This window comes from Salvelinus sp. IW2-2015, linkage group LG8, assembly GCF_002910315.2.
Source record: "Salvelinus sp. IW2-2015 linkage group LG8, ASM291031v2, whole genome shotgun sequence".
Taxonomy (NCBI): Eukaryota; Metazoa; Chordata; class Actinopteri; order Salmoniformes; family Salmonidae; genus Salvelinus; species Salvelinus sp. IW2-2015.
In genome coordinates, this window is record NC_036848.1 from 11451335 (window position 1) to 11471340 (window position 20006).

Here is a 20006-nt window from a genome sequence, read left to right on the forward strand (position 1 = left end):
AAACCTCGTCATGTCCACATCCTGGTTAACCCCTGGCCTACCCAAGTTACTAACACCGCTCACACCCGTCATGTTCCACAGCCTGCGTTTAACCCTTCCGCATACCCACAAGTCCTACCCTACCATCATGTCTACCTCCTTTTAACATAAACTAAACACTTTTCCTGGTGTGTTTTTAACCCTGGCATACCCACAGTCCTAACCTACCTCATATGTCACATCCTGGTTTAACCCTGGCCATCCCACAGTCCTAACCCTACCACATGTCCACATCCTGGTTAACTCTGGCATGACCACAGTGTCTAACCCTAACGTCATGTCCACATCCTGGTTTAACCCTGGCCATACCCACAGTTCCTAACCCCTCCCATCATGTCACATCCTGGTTTAACCCTGGCCATGCCACAGTCCTAACCCTACCGTCATCAATGTCCACAATCCTGGTTTACCCTGCCATACCCACAGTCTAACCCTACATCATTCCACATCCTGGTTTAACCCTGGCCATCCACAGTCCTAACCCTACATCATGTCCACATCCTGGTTTTAACCCTGGCCATACCACAGTCCTAACCCTACCTCATGTCCACATCCTGGTTAACCCTGGCCATAGCCACAGTCCTAACCTACCGTCATGTCCACATCCTGGTTTAACCCTGGCCATACCCACAGTCCTAACCCTACCATCATTCCACATCCTGGTTTAACCCTGGCCATCCCACAGTCCTAACCCTACCGTCATGTCACATCCTGGTTTAACCCTGGCCATACCAAGTCTAACCCTACCTCATGTCCACATCCTGGTTTAACCCTGGCCATACCCACAGTCCTAACCCTACCGTCATGTCCACATCCTGGTTTAACCCTGGCCATACCCCAAGTTCCTAACCCTACCCTGTCCACATCCTGGTTTAACCCTGGCCATACCCACAGTCCTAACCCTACCTCATGTCACATCCTGTTTAACCCTGGCCATACCCACAGTCCTAACCCTACCCCATGTCACATCCTGGTTTAACCCTGGCCATACCACAGTCCTAACCCTACCGTCATGTCCACATCTGGTTTAACCCTGGCCATACCCACCATCTTAACCCCTACCGATCATGTCACTCCTGGTTTAACCCTGCCATACCCACAGTCCTACCCTACCATCATGTCTACATCTCTGGTTTAACCCTGGCCATACCCACAGTCTCTAACCCTACCGTCATGTCCACATCCTGGTTTAACCCTGGCCATACCCACAGTCCTAACCCTACCATCATGTCCACATCCTGGTTTAACCCTGGCCATAGCCACAGTCCTAACCCTACCGTCATGTCCACATCCTGGTTTAACCCTGGCCATACCCACAGTTCTAACCCTACCATCATGTCCACATCCTGGTTTAACCCTGGCCATACCCACAGTCCTAACCCTACCATCATGTCCACATCCTGGTTTAACCCTGGCCATACCACAGTCCTAACCCTACCGTCATGTCCACATCCTGGTTTAACCCTGGCCAGAGCCACAGTCCTAACCCCTACCGTCATGTCCACATCCTGGTTTAACCCTGGCCATACCCACAGGTCCTAACCCTACCATCATGTCTACATCCTGGTTTAACCCTGGCCATACCCACAGTCCTAACCTACCGTCATGTCCACATCCTGGTTTAACCCTGGCCATACCCAAAGTTCTAACCCTACCGTCATGTCCACATCCTGGTTTAACCCTGGCCATACCCACAGTTCCTAACCCTACCATCATGTCTACATCCTGATTTAACCCTGGTCATACCCACAGTCCTACCCTACCATCATGTCTACATCCTGGTTTAACCCTGGCCATACCCACAATCCTAACCCTACCGTCATGTCCACATCCTGGTTTAACCCTGGCCATACCCACAGTTCTAACCCTACCGTCATGTCCACATCCTGTGTTTAACCCTGGCCATACCCACAGTCCTAACCCTACCATCATGTCTACATCCTGGTTTAACCCTGCCATACCCACAGTCCTAACCCTACCGTCATTCCACATCCTGGTTAACCCTGGCCATACCCACATCCTACCAGGGTTAGGGTTGAACCAGGATGTGGACATGATGGTAGGGTTAGGACTGTGGGTATGGCCAGGGTTAAACCAGGATGTGGACATAACGGTAGGGTTAGGACTGTGGTTAAAACCAGGGTTAGGGTTAAACCAGGATGTGGACATGATGGTAGGGTTAGGACTGTGGGTATGGCTAGGGTTAGGGTTGAACCAGGATTAGTACATGAAGGTATGGTAAGTGTTAGGGTTGTGGTTGAGGTAGACTCTGATGTACTTTCCTTCTCTTCCTCAGCTGCGTTACCAGAAGTGTCTGGTGGCCCGCCCACCCTCCCAGAGAGCTGGCTCCTCCTCCCCGCCACCCGACTCGGTGACACGCCGGGTGACTACCAGCGTCAAGCGTGGAGTCCAGTCTCTCATAGACACTCTGAAAACTAAGAAACCACCCTCAGAACTGCCCCAGCAATGACGGACAGCTCGCTGACCACACCCCCAACCCCAGCCTCTGGCTCTGTCACTCACACTATCGCCACAACTACGACCTACAAACACGCCTATCCAATACCAACCATGGTAACCAACAATGTACATACATGTTAACTTATTACCACTGGGCAGACCAAAGGACGAATGGGGCTGKATAGTGACATCTGCTCAAAATAATAAAAAGTTAAATAATCGGCAGAAGAAGAGGAGGAGGAAGTCCAAGCTTCAGCATGATGAGGTGCTGGTGATTTGTGTCTCCATTGGAACTTTCCATTGACCTTTGAACTCTGCCGTGTCATAGCAAAACTGTCCCACTTTAGCCAGTCCACTCCTGTCTTCACCTGGCATCACCCCAGTCTTTGTGGAGTATTATAACTACTGAGCTCCATGGAGTATTAGAATACTACTGAATAACACTGGACAAACCTGAGAAAAAGAACCAATCCCCATTGAGTTCTGGCTTAGTTGCATCAGGAGGACCATTGACCTCCTTTATCTTCCCCGTTTTCTACTTGTTGAGCACAGTGAGAGCAACCCTGTTCCCATCACAGTGCCAAACTGCATAGCATTCCAGAATGGGACACACACACATGTCTCTTTAAGACGTCTGTCTCGTTGACGTGGAAACGGGACATGCTTCTGGGGAAAGCCAACCATCACGGACAAGGCCACTGACCAATCAGCACCATCCAGCTGCTCTACCCGACCTAGTAACCTTTGACCCCCCAGACTGCAACAGAGACGTGTCATGTGATGGACTATACAGGCATGATGTAATAACATAGACAAGAAGTAAACAGAACATGGGAACCAATGTATTCCATTCCCTGGCTAGGAGTTCCATCTGGCTCACAAAACAGACTGAACCAATGTCTCACTTGAGGAGGGGTGCGCGAATGTACTATAATTACCCCTCTGATTGTAAAGTAATGATTGTATCCCCGGTTGGAGAGGAGATGTTAGAAATGAGGAGGAATGGGGTGGTGATGGTGCTGCATGTGTCTGTAATCTGAATGTGAGGAGATGGATAGATCGTTATGGGGGAGAGAGGTTACTGAGGAGGGTGTCAATATGGACATAGATGCTCTGCAAAAAAGCCCAACCCCACCAGACTATCTATCTATATATATATAGATATACACACACACACACACACACACACACACACACACACGGAGGACTGACTCCTATTGGACCCAGGGACACCTCTCTCCACTCTAGCTCAACTCTGAATGCAATATGCAATCCAATCCAACGTTTAAAAAAATATATAGATGTGAAAATACTGTCATTCATGTGCTCTGTTCTTCACTCATCTCTACACCATGTAAATGTAATCTGTTGTGAAAATAAATGCATTACCAAAAAAGGGAAGGTCTTCAAAGTGCAGGTTTATTTTCTCATGTAATAGTTCAAGTCAATGCAACAACACTCCTGTCCRTATKTATTTGGACAGTAAAGCTAGCATTTTAAATGTGTCTCTATACTCCAGCCTTTTGGATTTGAGATCAAATATTTCATATGAGGTGACAGTACAGAATGTGAACTTTTATTTGAGGTTATTGTCATATCTGTTTTACCATTTAAAAATGAAAGCACTTTATAGATCTAGTCCACCCGTTTGAAGATGTCATAAGTATTTGGACAAATTCACTTGTAGTGTATTAAAGTAGACAAAAGTTTAGTATTTGGTCCCATCTTCCTATCAAGCAATGACTACATCAAACTTGTAACTACATACTAATTGGATGCATTTGCAGTTTGTTTTGGTTGTGTTATGTTTTGCCCAAAATGAACTGAATGGTAAATGATGACTGGAAKAATTTTATTTCTAAGTGAGTAGATAATACGTTTCCAAACACTTCCAAATCAATCCTGAGTGGTGCCATGATTAAGAAAAATCATGAATAACCATGAATAATGATGAGTGAGAAAGTTACAGAGGCTGCAACAAAACACGCTAACCTCTTACCATTACCAATATCAGGGGAGGTTAGCATTTTGTGGAGGTTATGATATTTGCACCTCTGTAACTTTCTCAATTATTACTTTGCGCAATCCATATATGACCAAATCAAATCATCAAATACCTTTTTTTGGGGCACGTACACATATTTAGCAGATGTTATTGCGGGTGTAGCGAAATGCTAGTGTCCCTAGCTCCAACAGTGCAGTAGTATCTAACAATACACAACAATACACACACATCTAAAAGTAAAAGAATGGAATCAGGAAATATATAAATATTAGATTGAGCAATGTTGGAATGGCATTACTTTATTATCCAGAGACTGAACATTAGTGAGTAATATACTCGGAAGCGGTGGATGGTGTGCGCGCCTCCTGAGTCAGACTAGAAGTCCACTCCGAATTCCTCTTCTCCGCCGACAGAGCAGCCTCTGGAGTAAGTTCAAWTGCCCTGGGGGTGCGAGCAAAGGATCCATTTTGGGAAAGTCGTAGTCCTGGTCGTCATGCTGGAAAGTTACCGCCGCTCTGATATCCCAAAGTTATTTCCGGCTGTATGTAATAACACAAAAACTATTTTGGGCTAATAACGTAAGAAATAACACACACACAAAGAATACTGCAATGTTGCTTAGGAGCTAGAAGCAGAGCTGCCATATCTGTCATCGCCATTATCCGTAATCATGGYACCATCCACATTAACGTAGAAGTGTTCAGAGACTTATTCTATTCTTATTTACAATAAAAGTTATTCCAAAATGGCACAATACAATATTCACCATTCAGTTCCTATTGGGCATCTGAACACACCCCCACCCCCCACCAAATGGGGGGACTAGATAATGTACATAAAGTACATTMATTTCTAAATGGTAAACAGATATGATTGGAAATACATCATCTGCTTGTTTTGTCACATAAACTGAAATTAGGCGAACTATTAGAATTTTAGCAACCAGGATATGGCGGAGAGATTTCTGCATAGTGCACCTTTAAAACATTATCAAAACACAGTACATTAATTACCATTCAGTTCCTATTGGGCAATATATAAAAACAGCAAAAAAAACGTATTCTAAACGGTAAAAAGATATGTAAGAAAATGCCCTCAAATAAAAGGTGACATTCTGAGGAGAGTGGAGAAGAGAGGAGAGAGGAGAGGAGAGGAACCATGTCATTTCGTGCTAGCTGCAGGTCACCTGCTTTCTCAGCACCAACCCACACAGCACAGCACATTGCCCTCATCTCTCTCCTCTCCCCTCCCCTCCCTCCCCTCCCCTCCCCTCCCCTCCCTCCCCTCTCTTCTCTTCCTTCTCTCCCCCCTCTTCTCCCTCTCCTTTCCCCTCCTCTCTGCCCTCCTCTCTCGCTCTCTCTCTCTCCCCTCCTCTCTCTCCCCTCCCTCTCTTCTCTTCTCTCCCCTCCCTACTCTCTCTCCCCTCCCCTACTCTCTCTCCCCTCCCCTCCTCTTCTCTCCCCTTCCCTCCTCTCTCACCTCCTATCCTCTCTCTTCTCTCCCTTCCCTGCTCTCTTCTCTCCCTTCCCCTCCTTCCCCACCAACTGAATTATTCACACTTACTGAGAGTAGTGGGGAGAAGGGGGAGGGTGTGTGTGTGTGTGTGTGTACATTTGAGTTGCTGTGTGTGTGTGTGTGTGTGTGTGTGTGTGTGTGTGTGTGTGTGTGTGTGTGTGTGTGTGTGTGTGTGTGTGTGTGTGTGTGTGTGTGTGTGTGTGTGTGTGGTGTGTGTGGCGCGTGCGTGTGTCATCTGAGCGGTCTTTTGGGGATTGCCCTCACTGTGTTGATGCTAACTCACACAAACAGGGGGCGCTGAATAATTCAATAGACTCTCTCCCTTTCTCCTGTCCCTCCTTCCCTCCTCTCCCTTCTTCTCCTCCTCTTCCTCCTCCCCACCCCTTTAAATCTCACATCCTCCCCATCTCAACTCATTTCTGTTCAAGCCTCTTAAGTCATCCTCTCTCCTTAGGCACACTAAACGTGTGTCCCGCAACAAACTCCAAACACCACATAGGTCCAAAACAACCCCATTCACTGACTGTAACACATTCTGTTTGACCCAATTCTGCCATTCTCACTGCTCCTCTAATGACTGGGAAGAAAATAAACTCCCACCGCTACCATGCAATTCTACTCACCTAWCTCCAACCTAACTCCAACCTAACTCCAACCTAACTCCAGGCTGAAAGAAAAACACACATGATTCTTACTTCTGTCTGTGTAGGAACACCAGACCAACCATCCCTGTATGTGGACAGCCCCACTGCAGACAGAGGGTTCCACACATACCGCATATCTCAACACAGTGTTTATTGTCCCTAACTGTTCTTATATGGAAACCTCATAAAGAGTTTTACTGGGCCCGATGTGATGCCCGCTCCCAGGGAGATTGCATTCCCACACTTATCTAATTGCTTTTTTTACGGCGCTTTTCAGAGTGCCACAATAACTTTTGATTAGCTGAGTTTATTGGAGGTGGAAAGAAGCCTGTTTGAGGTGCTATTATGGAGGTTTGATGATCTGTTCATCCCTGTCTGAGGAGGTATAAACATGATGGATGGCAGTGGGATGAACAGATGCTGCCGTGAAGGATAGAGAGCAGAGAGAGAGAAACAACTCTCTCACACCCTGAGAGGGAAAATGGCTTAATAATCCAGTGTGTCGTAAAACGATAGAGCAGGTTTCATAATATGGAGGAATATCATAAATGGGGCCATGTTTGGGAATTTGGATTATAGGRGCTTGTGTTGCCGACCGTAAGCAGCCAAGCGTCCAGCTAGGTGGGCAGGGAGGAAGCTAGGCTAGCGGTACGATTAGCCGTGGCTCAGTGAAAGTAGCTTCCCCATCATCATTACGCCACTGCACCACACTTAGCATCTAAAGCCCAGTGAAACACAGCTAGGCTGCCGTGAATGAAGTCTCACTTAACACCTACAGACAGAGAGAGAGACACTGTAGGGGAGAGGGTGATGGAGAGAAACTGCAAATGAGAGAGAGGGAGAGAGGAATGCGTGATAGTTTGTGAGTGGTTAGTGTGAGATGCAGTAGATTGACTTTACAAGAGAGATTACATGAGAGAGAGATAGTCTGAGAAAAAATAKATACTCTAGAAGACATTGATGTGAGAGAAGAAAGGAACCGCAGTGAGGGAATGATGGTCAGAGAAAATAGACAGAGGTAAAGTTTGGATTTAAATCAAGACGGAAGACTGAGGGGGAAAAGGTGTTGTCGTGMCCTCTTCACGACTGTCTTGGTGTGTTTGGACCATGATAGTTTGTTGGTGATGTGGACACCAAGGAACTTGAAGCTCTCGACCCACTCTACTACAGCCCCATCGATGTTAATGGGGGCTTGTTCGTAGTCCACGTTCTCTTCCATAGGGTTCTGTGGATGAGAACCTCCACACAGTAGTATAAAGTATAGTATGCAATATTGACTCAGGCCTGTACTGTCTGTCACCCCGGTTCTACTTCCTACAGCTACAGTACAAAGGAACGGAATGAAAGACAAAAGGAGCAGCTCCTACTATGTAGCCAGTGTGAGTGTCCACCAGGCTGCAGCTCTCTGCTCAGTCTTTCTGTTCTCATTAGAGAGGTTCTGACTGCTCTACTGTTGTTCTATAGCAGTCTCTCTCTCTCTCTCTCTCTCTCTCTCTCTCTCTCTCTCTCTCTCTCTCTCTCTCTCTCTCTCTCTCTCTCTCTCTCTCTCTCTCTCTCTCTCTCTCTCTCTCTCTCTCTCTCTCTCTCTCTCTCTCCTCTCGGCATGGGAAACATTTGTTTACATTGCATGCAAATGGAATAGACAAACAAAAGGGAAATTAAAAAGGGAAAAACATAAGTAAACATTACACTCACAAAAGTCTAAAAGAATATAGACATTTCAATGCACAGTGTTGTAACAATGTGCAAGTAATGAAAGGGAAAATAAATAAACAGGTTTTTCTCCACTGGTTGCCCTTTTCTCATGGCAACGGGCCACACATSTTGCTGCTGTAACTGCACACTGTATTTCACCAAACAGATATGGGAATATATCAATGCTTGATTTGTTTTCAAATTCTTTTTGGGTCTGTGTGATCTGTGGGAAATATGTGTCTCCAAAATGGTCATACATTTGGCAGGAGGTTTGGAAGTGCAGCTCAGTTTCCACCTCATTTTGTGGGCAGTGGGCACATAGCCTGTCATCTCTCGAGAGCCAGGTCTGCCCACGGCGGCGCTCTCAATAGCAAGTCTATGCTCAGTGAGTCTGTACATAGTCAGGGAYTTTCTTCATTTGGGGTCAGTCACAGTGGTCAGRTATTCTGCCACTGTGTRCTCTCTGTTTAGGGCCAAATAGCATTCTAGTTTGCTCTGTTTTTGGTTGATTCTTTCCAGTGTGTCAAATAGTTATCTTTTATGTCTAAATGTGTTTCTGTCCTGGGGCTCTGTGGAGTCTGTTTGTGTTTGTGAAGAGCGCCCCAAGAACCAGCTGACTGAGGGGATTCTCCTCTAGGGTCATCTCTCTGATGGCTTTGTGGTGGAATGTGTGGGCATCGCTTCCTTTTAGGTGGTTGTAGAATTTAACGGCACTTTTCTGGATTTTGATAATTAGCGGGTATCTTCCTCATTCTGCTCTGCAAGCATTATTTGGTGTTTTACGTTGTACACAGAGGATATTTTTGCAAAATTCTGCATGCAGAGTCTCAATTTGGTGTTTGTCCTATTTTGTGAATTCTTGGTTGGTGAGCGGACCCCAGACATCACAACCATAAAGGGTAATRGGGTCTATAACTGATTCAAGTATTTTTTGCCAGATTCTAACTGGTATKTGAAATGTTATGTTCCTTTTGATGGCATAGAAGGCCCTTCTTGCCTTGTCTCTCAGCTCATTCACAGCTTTGTGGAAGTTACCTGTGGCGCTGATGTTTARGCCGAGGTATGTATAGGTTTTTGTGTGCTTTAGGGCAACGGTGTCTAGATGGAATTTGTATTTGTGGTCCTGGCAACTGGACCTTTTTTGGAACACCATTATTTTTGTCTAACTGAGATTTACTGTCAGGGCCCAGGTCTGACAGAATCTGTGCAGAAGATATAGGTGCTGCTGAGGCCCTCCTTGGTTGGTGACAGAAGCACCAGATCATCAGCAAATAGTAGACATTTTACTTCAGATTCTAGTAGGGTGAGGCCGGGTGCTGCAGACTGTTCTAGTGCCCTCGCCAATTCATTGATATATGTTGAAGAGGGTGGGTTTAAGCTGCATCCCTGTCTCACCCCAGGGCCCTGTGGAAAGAAATGTGTGTTTTTTTTTGCCTATTTTAACAGCACACTTGTTGTGTACATAGAATGTATAATGTCGTATTTTTTTCCCCCAACACCACTTTCCATCAATTTGTATAGCAGACACTCATGCCAAATTGAGTCAAAAGCTTTTTTTTTTAAATCAACAAAGCATGAGAAGACTTTGTTTTTGTTTTGGTTTGTTTCTTTGTCAATTGGGATGTGCAGGGTGAATACTTGTCTGTCATAGGGTCATTTGGTAAAAAGCCAATTTGACATTTGCTCAGTACATCGTTTTCACTGAGGAAATGTACGAGTCCACTGTTAATGATAATGCAGAGGATTTTCCCAAGGTTGCTGTTGATGCATATCCCACRGTAGTTATTGGGGTCAAATTTGTCTCCCCTTTTGTGGATTGGGGTGGTCAGTCCTTGCTTCCAGATATTGTGGAAGATGCCAGAGCTAAGGATGATGTTAAAGAGTTTAAGTATAGCCAATTGGAAATTGTGGTCTTTATATTTTATMATTTTATCATATTTTATCATTTCATGTAGAACCACAGTCCATTTTGTCCTGTAGTTCATTCAATGTAATTGGAGAATCCAGTTGGTTCTGGTAGTCTTTAAAGTTGATTCTAAGATTTGTATTTGATCATGTATATGTTTTTGTTGTTTGTACTTTGTTATATGGCCAAAAAGATTGGAGAAGTGGTTTATCCATACATCTGCGTTTTGGATAGATARCTCTTCGTGTTGATGTGTGCTGCAGTTGAGGGCGATGTCCTTTCGGGTCTTGGCAAAGGTGGGCACTGATAGCTTGTACAGGTGGACCTCTCTCTCTCTCTCAGCTGTGTGGTGCTATTTCTGTGGCCAGATGAAAGCATGTGGAGGACGGGGGAGTTCTTCTCCTCTCTCTCAGACATGAACGAGGGATCAGTCAGTGGATGTGTGAAAGGCTGTGTACGGCTCAGTGCATCCCAAGGGTTCCGTAGAAGGGGAGGAGAAAGGAGTACATCGCGACCCCCGGGGAGGGTACTCATGGGGGTCTTCCTCTCTCTCCTAACAGCTCTTTGAACATCAAACAGATCAACTAAGAAAACAAGCAAGTCTGCAGCCAAACACGTAAAAGCCCTATAATGTTCAGCACTGAGACCGGACTTTCCCTTTGTCTATACAGCCCAGATGGGTCGTACAGAGGCTTTAGATCGCACTCAATGCATTCTGGGAGCTGAGGGATGCTCTATGAGCCACTGACTCAGATGAGTGAGGACATTGGCCATAGCCATACTGCTGCTGATAGTGGTGGGCTAGTTATATGATAATAAACAATACACTGGGTCCTAGAGGAATACACAGTCTAGCTTGAAGCATGTATAGGAATCAGAAGTACATGTGTATCACAACAGGGGTGTCTGCCTTCTCTCTCCCCCCTCCCCCTCCTCCTTTCTGGTGAATACAGCCAAGAAACAGCTGTTACTTTCTTATGAAGGATCCAGTCTGAAGAGTGCCTGCTCTCTCCTCAGCTCAGCCCAGAGATGTGGGTAAGGAAGAGCTGTGCCTGGACAACACACACACAATGGGGGATAAGAAATACACTGGCCACAAGTTCATCTCTACCAGTAGTTTTAGGTACACTGTATATACAAAAGTATGTGGACAGCCCTTCAAATTAGTGGATTCGGCTATTTCAGCCACAGCCGTTGCGGACAGGTGTATAAAATCGAACATACAGCCATACAATCTCCATAGACAAACGTTGGCAGTAGAATGGCCTTACTGAAGAGYTCAGTGACTTTCAACGGGGCACCGTCATAGGATGCCACCTTTCCAACAACTCAGTTCGTCAAATTTCTGCCCTGCTAGAGCTGCCCAGGTCAACTGTAAGTGCTGTTATTGTGAAGTGGAAACGTCTAGGAGCAACAACGGCTCAGCCGCGAAGTGGTAGTCCACACAAGCTCACAGAACGGGACCGCTGAGTGCTGAAGCTGAAATCGTCTGTCCTCGGTTGCAACACTCACTACCGAGTTCCAAAGTGCCTCTGAAAGTAACGTCAGCACAAGAACTGTTTGTCAGAAGCTTCATGAAATGAGTTTCCATGGCCGAGCAGCCCGCACACAAGTCTAAGATCACCATGTGCAATGCCAAGCGTCGRATGGTGTGGTATAAAGCTCACCGCCATTGGAGCAGTGGAAACGTGTTCTCTGGAGTGATGAATCACGCTTCACCATCTGGCAGTCCAATATTAAAGTGACTAGTGATTAATTTATTAAAGTGGCCAGTGATTCCAAGTCTGTAGGTAGGCAGCCTCTCTGTGCTAGTGATGTCTGTTTAACATTCTGATGGCATTGAGATAGAAGCTGTTTTTCAGTCTCTCGGTCCCAGCTTTGATGCACCTKTACTGACCTCACCTTCTGGATGGTAACGGGGTGAACAGGCAGTGGCTCGGGTGGTTGTTTTCCTTGATTATCTTTTTGGCCTTACTGTGGCATCGGGTACTGTAGGTGTCCTGGAGGGTGGGTAGTTTGCCCCCGGTGATGTGTTGTGCAGACCGCACCACCCTCTGGAGAGCCTCGCGGTTGTGGGCGGTGCAGTTGCCGTACCAGGCGGTGATGCACAATTGAGAGCATCCTGTCGGGCTGTATCTGTAAAAAAAATTGTGAGGGTTTTAGGTGACAAGCCACATTTCTTCAGCCTCTTGAGGTTGAAGAGATCTGTTGCACCTTCTTCACCACACTGTCTGTGTGGGTGGACCATTTCAGTTTGTCTGGGATGTGTATGCCGAGGAACTTAAAACTTCCACCTTCTTCACTGCTGTCCCTTCGATGTGGATAGGGTGTGCTCCCTCTGCTGTTTCCTGAAGTCCACGATCATCTCATTTGTTTTGTTAGTATTGTGTGAGAGGTTGTTATGCTGACACCACACTACGAGTGCCCTCACCTCCTCCCTGTAGGCTGTCTTGTCGTTGTTGGTAATCAAGCCTACAACTGTTGTGTCACCTGCAAACTTGGGGATTGAGTTGGACGTGTGCATGGCCACGCAGTCATGGATGAACAGGGAGTACAGGAGGCGGCTGAGCACGCACCCTTGTGGGGCCCCAGTGTTGAGGATCAGCGAAGTGGAGATGTTACTGAATTTAAGCAAGTCCCTGCAGCAATGTTCCAACATCTAGTGGAAAGCCTTCCCAGAAGAGTAGAGGTTGTTATAGCAGCAAAGGGGGGACCAACTTTATTTTAATGCCCATGATTGTAGAATGAGATGTTCGATGAGCAGGTGTCCACATATTATTGTCAATGTGGTGTATATCTGTTTTAGCCTGGGGCTGTATAGCACTATTGGACTGTTGCTGAGAGTGCCTTGGTGGACTGAGGCTGTACAGCACTACTGGCCTGCTTACTGAGAGTGGCTTGGTGGACTGTGTACGAACCAGACTACTGAAGTCTACAGCAACAATATCCACAGAGGGAAAACGATCCACAAAATAACCAGTAAGTAGTTATCTGCTTTCTCTGTTTGTAGCTTTGATTACATTTTCATGTTGTTTTTGTGTCTTCTCACTTTTGTTTATTGTTTATTTCACTTGCTTTGGCAATGTAAACACATGTTTCCCATGCCAATAAAGCCCCTTGTAATTGGATTGAATTGAAAATAAAGATAGAGAGGAAGAGAGAGAGAGGCAGAGAGGGAGAGAAAGAGAGAGAGCTAGAGAGAGGCACAGAGAGGGAGGGAGAGAGAGAGTGAGAGGCACAGAGAGATTCACAGAGAGCATCACCTCTTCATTCTTCTCAGGGTACGAGGAGCAGGTACTTCACCACCGCCTACACCTTAGGGACTGGACACACACACACACACACACACACACAGTTAAAATACACATTTATTAGCACACAGCTCAACTGGGCATATCACACACACATTAAATCAGCATATTCAACATGTTATTCCACATGCAAATTAAACATATGTTCACACTCACAAAGAAACACCCATGGGTTGGCACAGGCATAAAGACGGCTAAGCCGAAAATAGTTTTTCACATTCCAATGCACACAAAGCACTTCAATCAAATAAAACAGTCATCTCGAAAGGGCTTGGAAGCAGAGAATGCTTAAATGTTCATTCCTTCAAACAATTCACGTATGAAACATTTCTAATTTCATTCAACTGTTGTTCATGCTGCTGCCTTGCACCAGCTGTTGATTCCAGACATTTGTTTGGCTACGTAGATTTGATTTCTTAAGCAAATTACTGTGAAGTTTGAACAATTAACTTCAAGTTGATGAGACCAAATATGTAACCTATGGTGATAACTTCATCATATATGTCCTGTTAAACTCGGCAATGAAACAAATAAAGATAAAACTATCCTAAAAGATGAACASCTATCTATTTACAGCGTGTATATGTTTTTTTGAGTAAAAGCATTATTAGATTTTGTTGATTGATTGACTATGATATTTGTAGGGTTCATTTTAGATAAATGTTCAAATCTTATTTATTTTTGCTAACTTTCTGTAGACATTTGCTGTAGTAAGTTCCTTTATTTCTTTAGGGATATGAATACCAAGTATGTCCACTTCACCATCAGACCATTGGATTTATAAACTACATGGTAATTTAAAAGTGTTATTTTTTTGTGGTCCTGTAAACACACAGTCAAGTTCAAAGTGAATAGTGGCAGGCCCATGTGTCAAATGACTTATTTGCATAAAGGCCTACTGTGGCTCTGATTGGCGATGGCATACCGGTCTGAGTAGACTCCGGTCCTGGAAGAGAGATGTTTATATTTACTGCAGTGTCTATTAATTTTCCAAACGCAAGGCCGCTTTCCCACTCTAGATTGTGATAGAATTTTCACAAATGCCTTAGTCTACTTCATTCCCAAACATTCTATGAATTTATGAAAATGTGTAAATGACGATATCTCAGTGCTCGCTTATCAGAAAATGTAAAGAAATAAGGTGTTATATACTTCCTGGGGGTGTATATAAACAGATTTTGATAGAATTTCATGTTGCTAAAACGCTGTCAGTTCCACTTTAATACTGTGTCAGAGTAATAATACACTTTGGTTGGGCTTGCTGTGTTTATTCAAGCTGGTTCTCTAAACCAGCCCTGTGTGTGCATGAGGGAAAGGGCACAGCCAGTGGCGACCCGTCAACCAGGGCAGAGTCCCACCTGTTTTGAGCCCCACATTTTTAGCTAAAAATAAAATATAATAGATTTTGGGGGGGGGGGTTGACTGTTCTGCATGTTATTTTGGCATTAATACGTATCACGTATCAGTTTGCAAACAAAGTTACATTTTTTTTAAATAATTGTGTTAAAAAAGCCGCATACAAACATGATCTCTTTTTTTCTTTCTTGAGTCAAGCAGCTCCAAAACGCAGGTGTTTCAAACTAGCTCTGTGGTGGTGGAGCAGCCAGCGGAAAATACGGAGTGTAGGGGTTGGTAATGTTCTGTAGTTGCGCTGTGATGGCTCAGTGTTCTGTCACTCATGGGGACACTACGTCACCGCCAAATCTAAGGGTAGAGATTGAAAATTCAAGCCCCTTGGGTTACATTAGAAGTGTCCCCATAGAGTTACATTAGATGTGCCCATCCAAGACGGCTCAAGGTTATTGGCCACAGATAAAATGACATCAAATCACGTTATATCTACAGTAGATTTGATTTGACTGATCATGTCAACATCAAACTTTCAAAATCTTAGCTAACAGTCATCATCATGAATCAAGTCAGCAATCTACTGGCAATTTTTATGATGAGATTTCTGCCGCGCTCAAAACAACTGTTAACTCGTAATTACTGACGGGTTGCATCACTGCCTGGTATGGCAACTGCTCGGCCTCCAACCGCAAGGCACTACATAGGGTAGTGCATACGGCCCAGTACATCACTGGGGCCAAGGTTCCTGCCATCCAGGATCCTCTATACTAGGCGGTGTCAGAGGAAGGCCCTAAAAGTTTTCAAAGACTCCAGCCAGCCTAGTCATAGACTGTTCTCTCTTGCTACGCTCGATGGCAAGCAGTACCGGAGCACCAAGTCTAGGTCAAAGAGGCTTCTAAACAAGTTCTACCCCAAGCCATAAGACTCCTGAGCATCTAATCAAATGGTTAACCAGACTATTTGCAACGAACACCCCCCCCCCCCCCCCCCCCCCCCCCCCCCCCCCCCCCCCCACCCCACTCCTTTACACTGCTGCTTACTCTCTGTTATTTATCTTAAGCATAGTCACTTTAATAACTCTACCTACCATGTACATATTACCTCAATTACCTTGACTAACCGGTGCCCTGCACATTGACTCTGTACCGGTACCCCCTGCATATAGCCTCACTATTGTTATTTTACTGCTGCTCTTTAATTATTTGTTACTTTTATATCTTGTATGCTTTTAAGTATCTTTCTTAAAACTTCTTAAAGCATTGTTGGTTAAGGGCTTGTAAGTAAGCATTTCACTGTAAGGTACCTGTTGTATTCGGCTCATGTGACAAATAACATTTTATTTAATTTTATTTGAAATGGGAAATCTGACTTCAGTGAGTTCAAAACAACTGGGAACTCAGTTCCGACTGGGAAAATACTTTTAGAAGTTCATCCAATTCGGAATTGTAACTTGGGAACTTGGGMCTCTTTCGAAAGCTATGACCTGAAGATCRCTGATGTCATCATGACTCAACCTTGTTTTTTCCAGAGTTCCCAGTTGTCTTGAAAGCACCATAAATTCAGAGAATGTCAGACTTTGATGACAAAGTTTGATGACAAACTTTGCCCACGAAGGACCGCTGCTGTAGCTAAGAAAGTAATACTAAGTCTATGTTGTGTAGTAAACTGTCAGTAGCCCATGTGCCTCACCCTAATAATCTGGTCTATTTTAGTCTTAATTTCGCCTACTGTTCTGACTTGGTGGTGCACATGTAGCCTATAACCTGTTTTAGAGAAATGTAATCATTGAATATTGTGAGAGCTTTCATTGTCTGCTTATATGTCCTGTTTATTTATCCTACGGTTCTGACTTGGTGTGCAGGGAAAACACTGTAAGAACAGCCCATGTTCTGAATTCTGTCGTTGTACGTTTAAAAAATGCTGAACAAATAGTTATTTTGACTATGTCCATCCTAGCTCGCCCATTAATGTCTTAATCGAAATTACGGATTGCCTCTTATACGCTTGTCGTCCCCTTATGCCATAGTTTGTACATCTGAATTGTCAGTAGAAATCACATTTGTTTAAGCAAGTCAGCCATATCAGTTATGCTTTTTTTAAAGGCAAAAAAGTCTGAATTCACTGTTTCGCTGGCARACAAGGCTCCGCTGATAGCCAGRTGTAGCAGTGGTAAGGTGTTGTGTAATGGGTGCGTGTCGGTGGCAGGGAAGTCAGACGCAGGAAAACGAACTTGGTATAAACGGAGTCGTTTAATAAGTGCTCATACAACTCCAAAAACCAAAATATACAAAATAACATAAGTGGGTACAAAACCCGTCGCACACCGACACATGGCTTGCACAAACATACAATAAAACAATCTGACAAAACATCATGTAATTGATGGGATTGGAACCAGGTGTGAAGGAAGACAAGACAAAACCAATGGAAAACAAAAAATGGATCAATGATGGCTAGAAGGTCGGTGACGTCGACCGCCGAACACCGCCCGAACAAGGAGAGGGACCGACTTCGGCGGAAGTCGTGACATGTTGGGACTGCTGTTGGGACTCTGCTGTTGGGACAGCTTTATGTAAGCCCTAACAGTTTGTTGGCACCGTTTGTCACCGTTATAGTGCAAATAATGTATTGTTTAGTGTTGTGTTGTGTTGTGTTGTGTAGTGGCTTTGYTGGCATGCATCCCCCAATTTTTTGTTTGGTTTGTCCCCACATGCTAAATATCGACACTGGGCACAGCATGGGAAGGATTACAGAGTTGTTGTTTGTCAGTAGACTCAGCTCCTGTGTAGCTCTATCTAACAGTAGAGTCATGCTGACCTGACCGGACCAGGAAACACTCACATTTCTAATTAAGACTTAGAGCCTCTCAGAGGGATACTCTGCTGTAATTGCAGATGAGATTAGATTTGAGACAGATATTCATTCATGACTGCACGGCCAAGCACGACTCCAACATCATCATTAAGTTTGCCGATGCCACAACAGTGGTAGGCGTGATCACCGACAACGACGAGACAGCCTATAGGGAGGAGGTCAGAGACCTGACCATGTGGCGCAAGGACAGCAACCTCTCCCTCAACGTGATCAAGACAAAGGAGATTATTGTGGACTACAGGAAAAGGAGGACTGAGCACGCCCCCATTCTCATCGACGGAGCTGCAGTGGAGCAGGTTGAGTGCTTCAAGTTCCTTGGCGTCCACATCACCAACAAACTAACAGGGTCCAARCACGCCAAGACAGTCTTGAAGAGGGCACGACAAAACGTATTCCCCCTCAGGAGACTGAAAAGATTTGGCATGGGTCCTCAGATCCTCAAAAGGCTCCACCATCRAGAGCATCCTGAATGATTGCATCACTGTCTGGTATGGCAACTGCTCGGCCTCYGACCGCAAGGCACTACAGAGGGTAGTGCATACAGTCCAGTACATCACTGGGGCCAAGCTTCCTGCCATCCAGGATCCTCTATACCAGGCGGTGTCAGAGGAAGGCCMGAAAAATTGKCAAAGACTCCAGCCACCCTAGTCATGGACTGTTCTCTCTGCTACAGCACGGCAAGCGGTACCGGAGTGCCAAGTCTAGGTCCAAGAGGCTTCTAAACAGTTTCTACTACCAARCCATAAGACTCCTGAACATCTAATCAAATGGCTTACCAGACTATTTGCATTGCCCCCCACCCCCCTTCTATGCTGCTGCYACTCTCTGTTATTATCTATGCATAGTCACTTTAATAACTCTACCTACATGTACATATTACCTCAATTACCTCAACTAACCGGTGCCTCCGCACATTGACTCTGTACTGGTACCCCCTGTATATAGCCTCGCTATTGTTATTTTACTGCTGCTCTTAAATTATTTGTTACTTTTATTTTTGACTTTTTTTAGGTATTGTCTTAAAACAGCATTGTTGGTTAAGGGCTTGTAAGTAAGCATTTCACTGTAAGATCTACAACTGTTGTATTCTGCGCATGTGACAAATACAATTTGATATGATTTTATTTGAGATAAAACACTCTCTCTCCCTCTGTGAGTTCACACACTCACACTTCAGGGCGTGGACAATGTCTCTCTTTTGCTGGGTCACCAGTGTGTCCAGCTTGGTCTGGGCTATRGAACCCTGGGACAGGTCCTGGAGCAGGTCTGAAACAGTCGGACAGAGATGTCTTTACACTTCTGCTCATCTACAATCTAACTTTGGTTGACTTTGGACAAAGTCAATGCAAATTCAAGTGTAAGCTGCACATCCGTTGTCGTGCATTATAAACTCCCCAGGTTGGAGGGTATGATTTGGGTTATAGGGCTATATGGGTGTATACTGGAGGGTCAGTGTTGGGAAGTARTGAACTACATGTGGTTCAGYTAGTAACATAACTATGCCTTGCAGTAGCTGGTGTAGTTAAACTTCTTAGGGCTGCAATCCCGTTAACGGGATCGATATGACAACAGCCAGTGAAAGTGCAGGGCGCCAAATTCAAAAACTAACAGAAATCTCATAATTAAATTCCTCAAGCATACAAGTATTTCACACCCTTTTAAAGATACACTTCTTTTTAATCCCACCACAGTGTACCGATTGCAAAAGCTTTACAGCGAAAGCACCACAAATGATTATGTTAGCACCGCAAAATCACAGAAAAACACAGCCATTTTCCAGCCAAAGACGAGAGTCAACAAAAAGCAGAAATAGAGATAAAATGAATCACTAACCTTTGATGATCTTCATCAGATGACACTCATAGGACTTATGTTCACAATACATATATGTTTGTTCGATAAAGTTCATATTTATATCCAAAACCTCAGTTTACATTTGCTTCGCATGTTCAGAAATGCCTCCAAAAATATCCGGAGAAATTGCAGAGACGCCAACATCAAATTAACAGAAATACTCATCATAAACTTTGGAAAGATACATGTTTTACATAGAATTAAATGATAAACTTGTCTTAATGCCAACCGCCGTTGTTCAGATTTCAAACAACTTTACGGCAAAAGCACAATATTCAATAAGTCTGAGAGCAGCGTCAGGCCACAAAAGAGAAGCCATACAGTTACCCGCCAAATTGTGGAGTCAACAAAAG

General features: G+C 44.7%; 1 protein-coding gene across 1 annotated transcript in view; it reads left to right on the forward strand.

Annotated features, from left to right (window-relative positions):
* Positions 1–3896, forward strand: part of LOC111967396 (amyloid beta precursor protein binding family B member 2-like) — a 71555-nt gene extending 67659 nt beyond the window's left edge. The window contains exon 17 of the mRNA XM_070445013.1: positions 2336–3896. Within this exon, the coding sequence (XP_070301114.1) occupies positions 2336–2509 (174 nt within the window). The 3' untranslated portion in view covers positions 2510–3896. The remainder of the gene's footprint in view (positions 1–2335) is intronic.
* The last annotated feature ends 16110 nt before the right edge of the window (positions 3897–20006 follow it).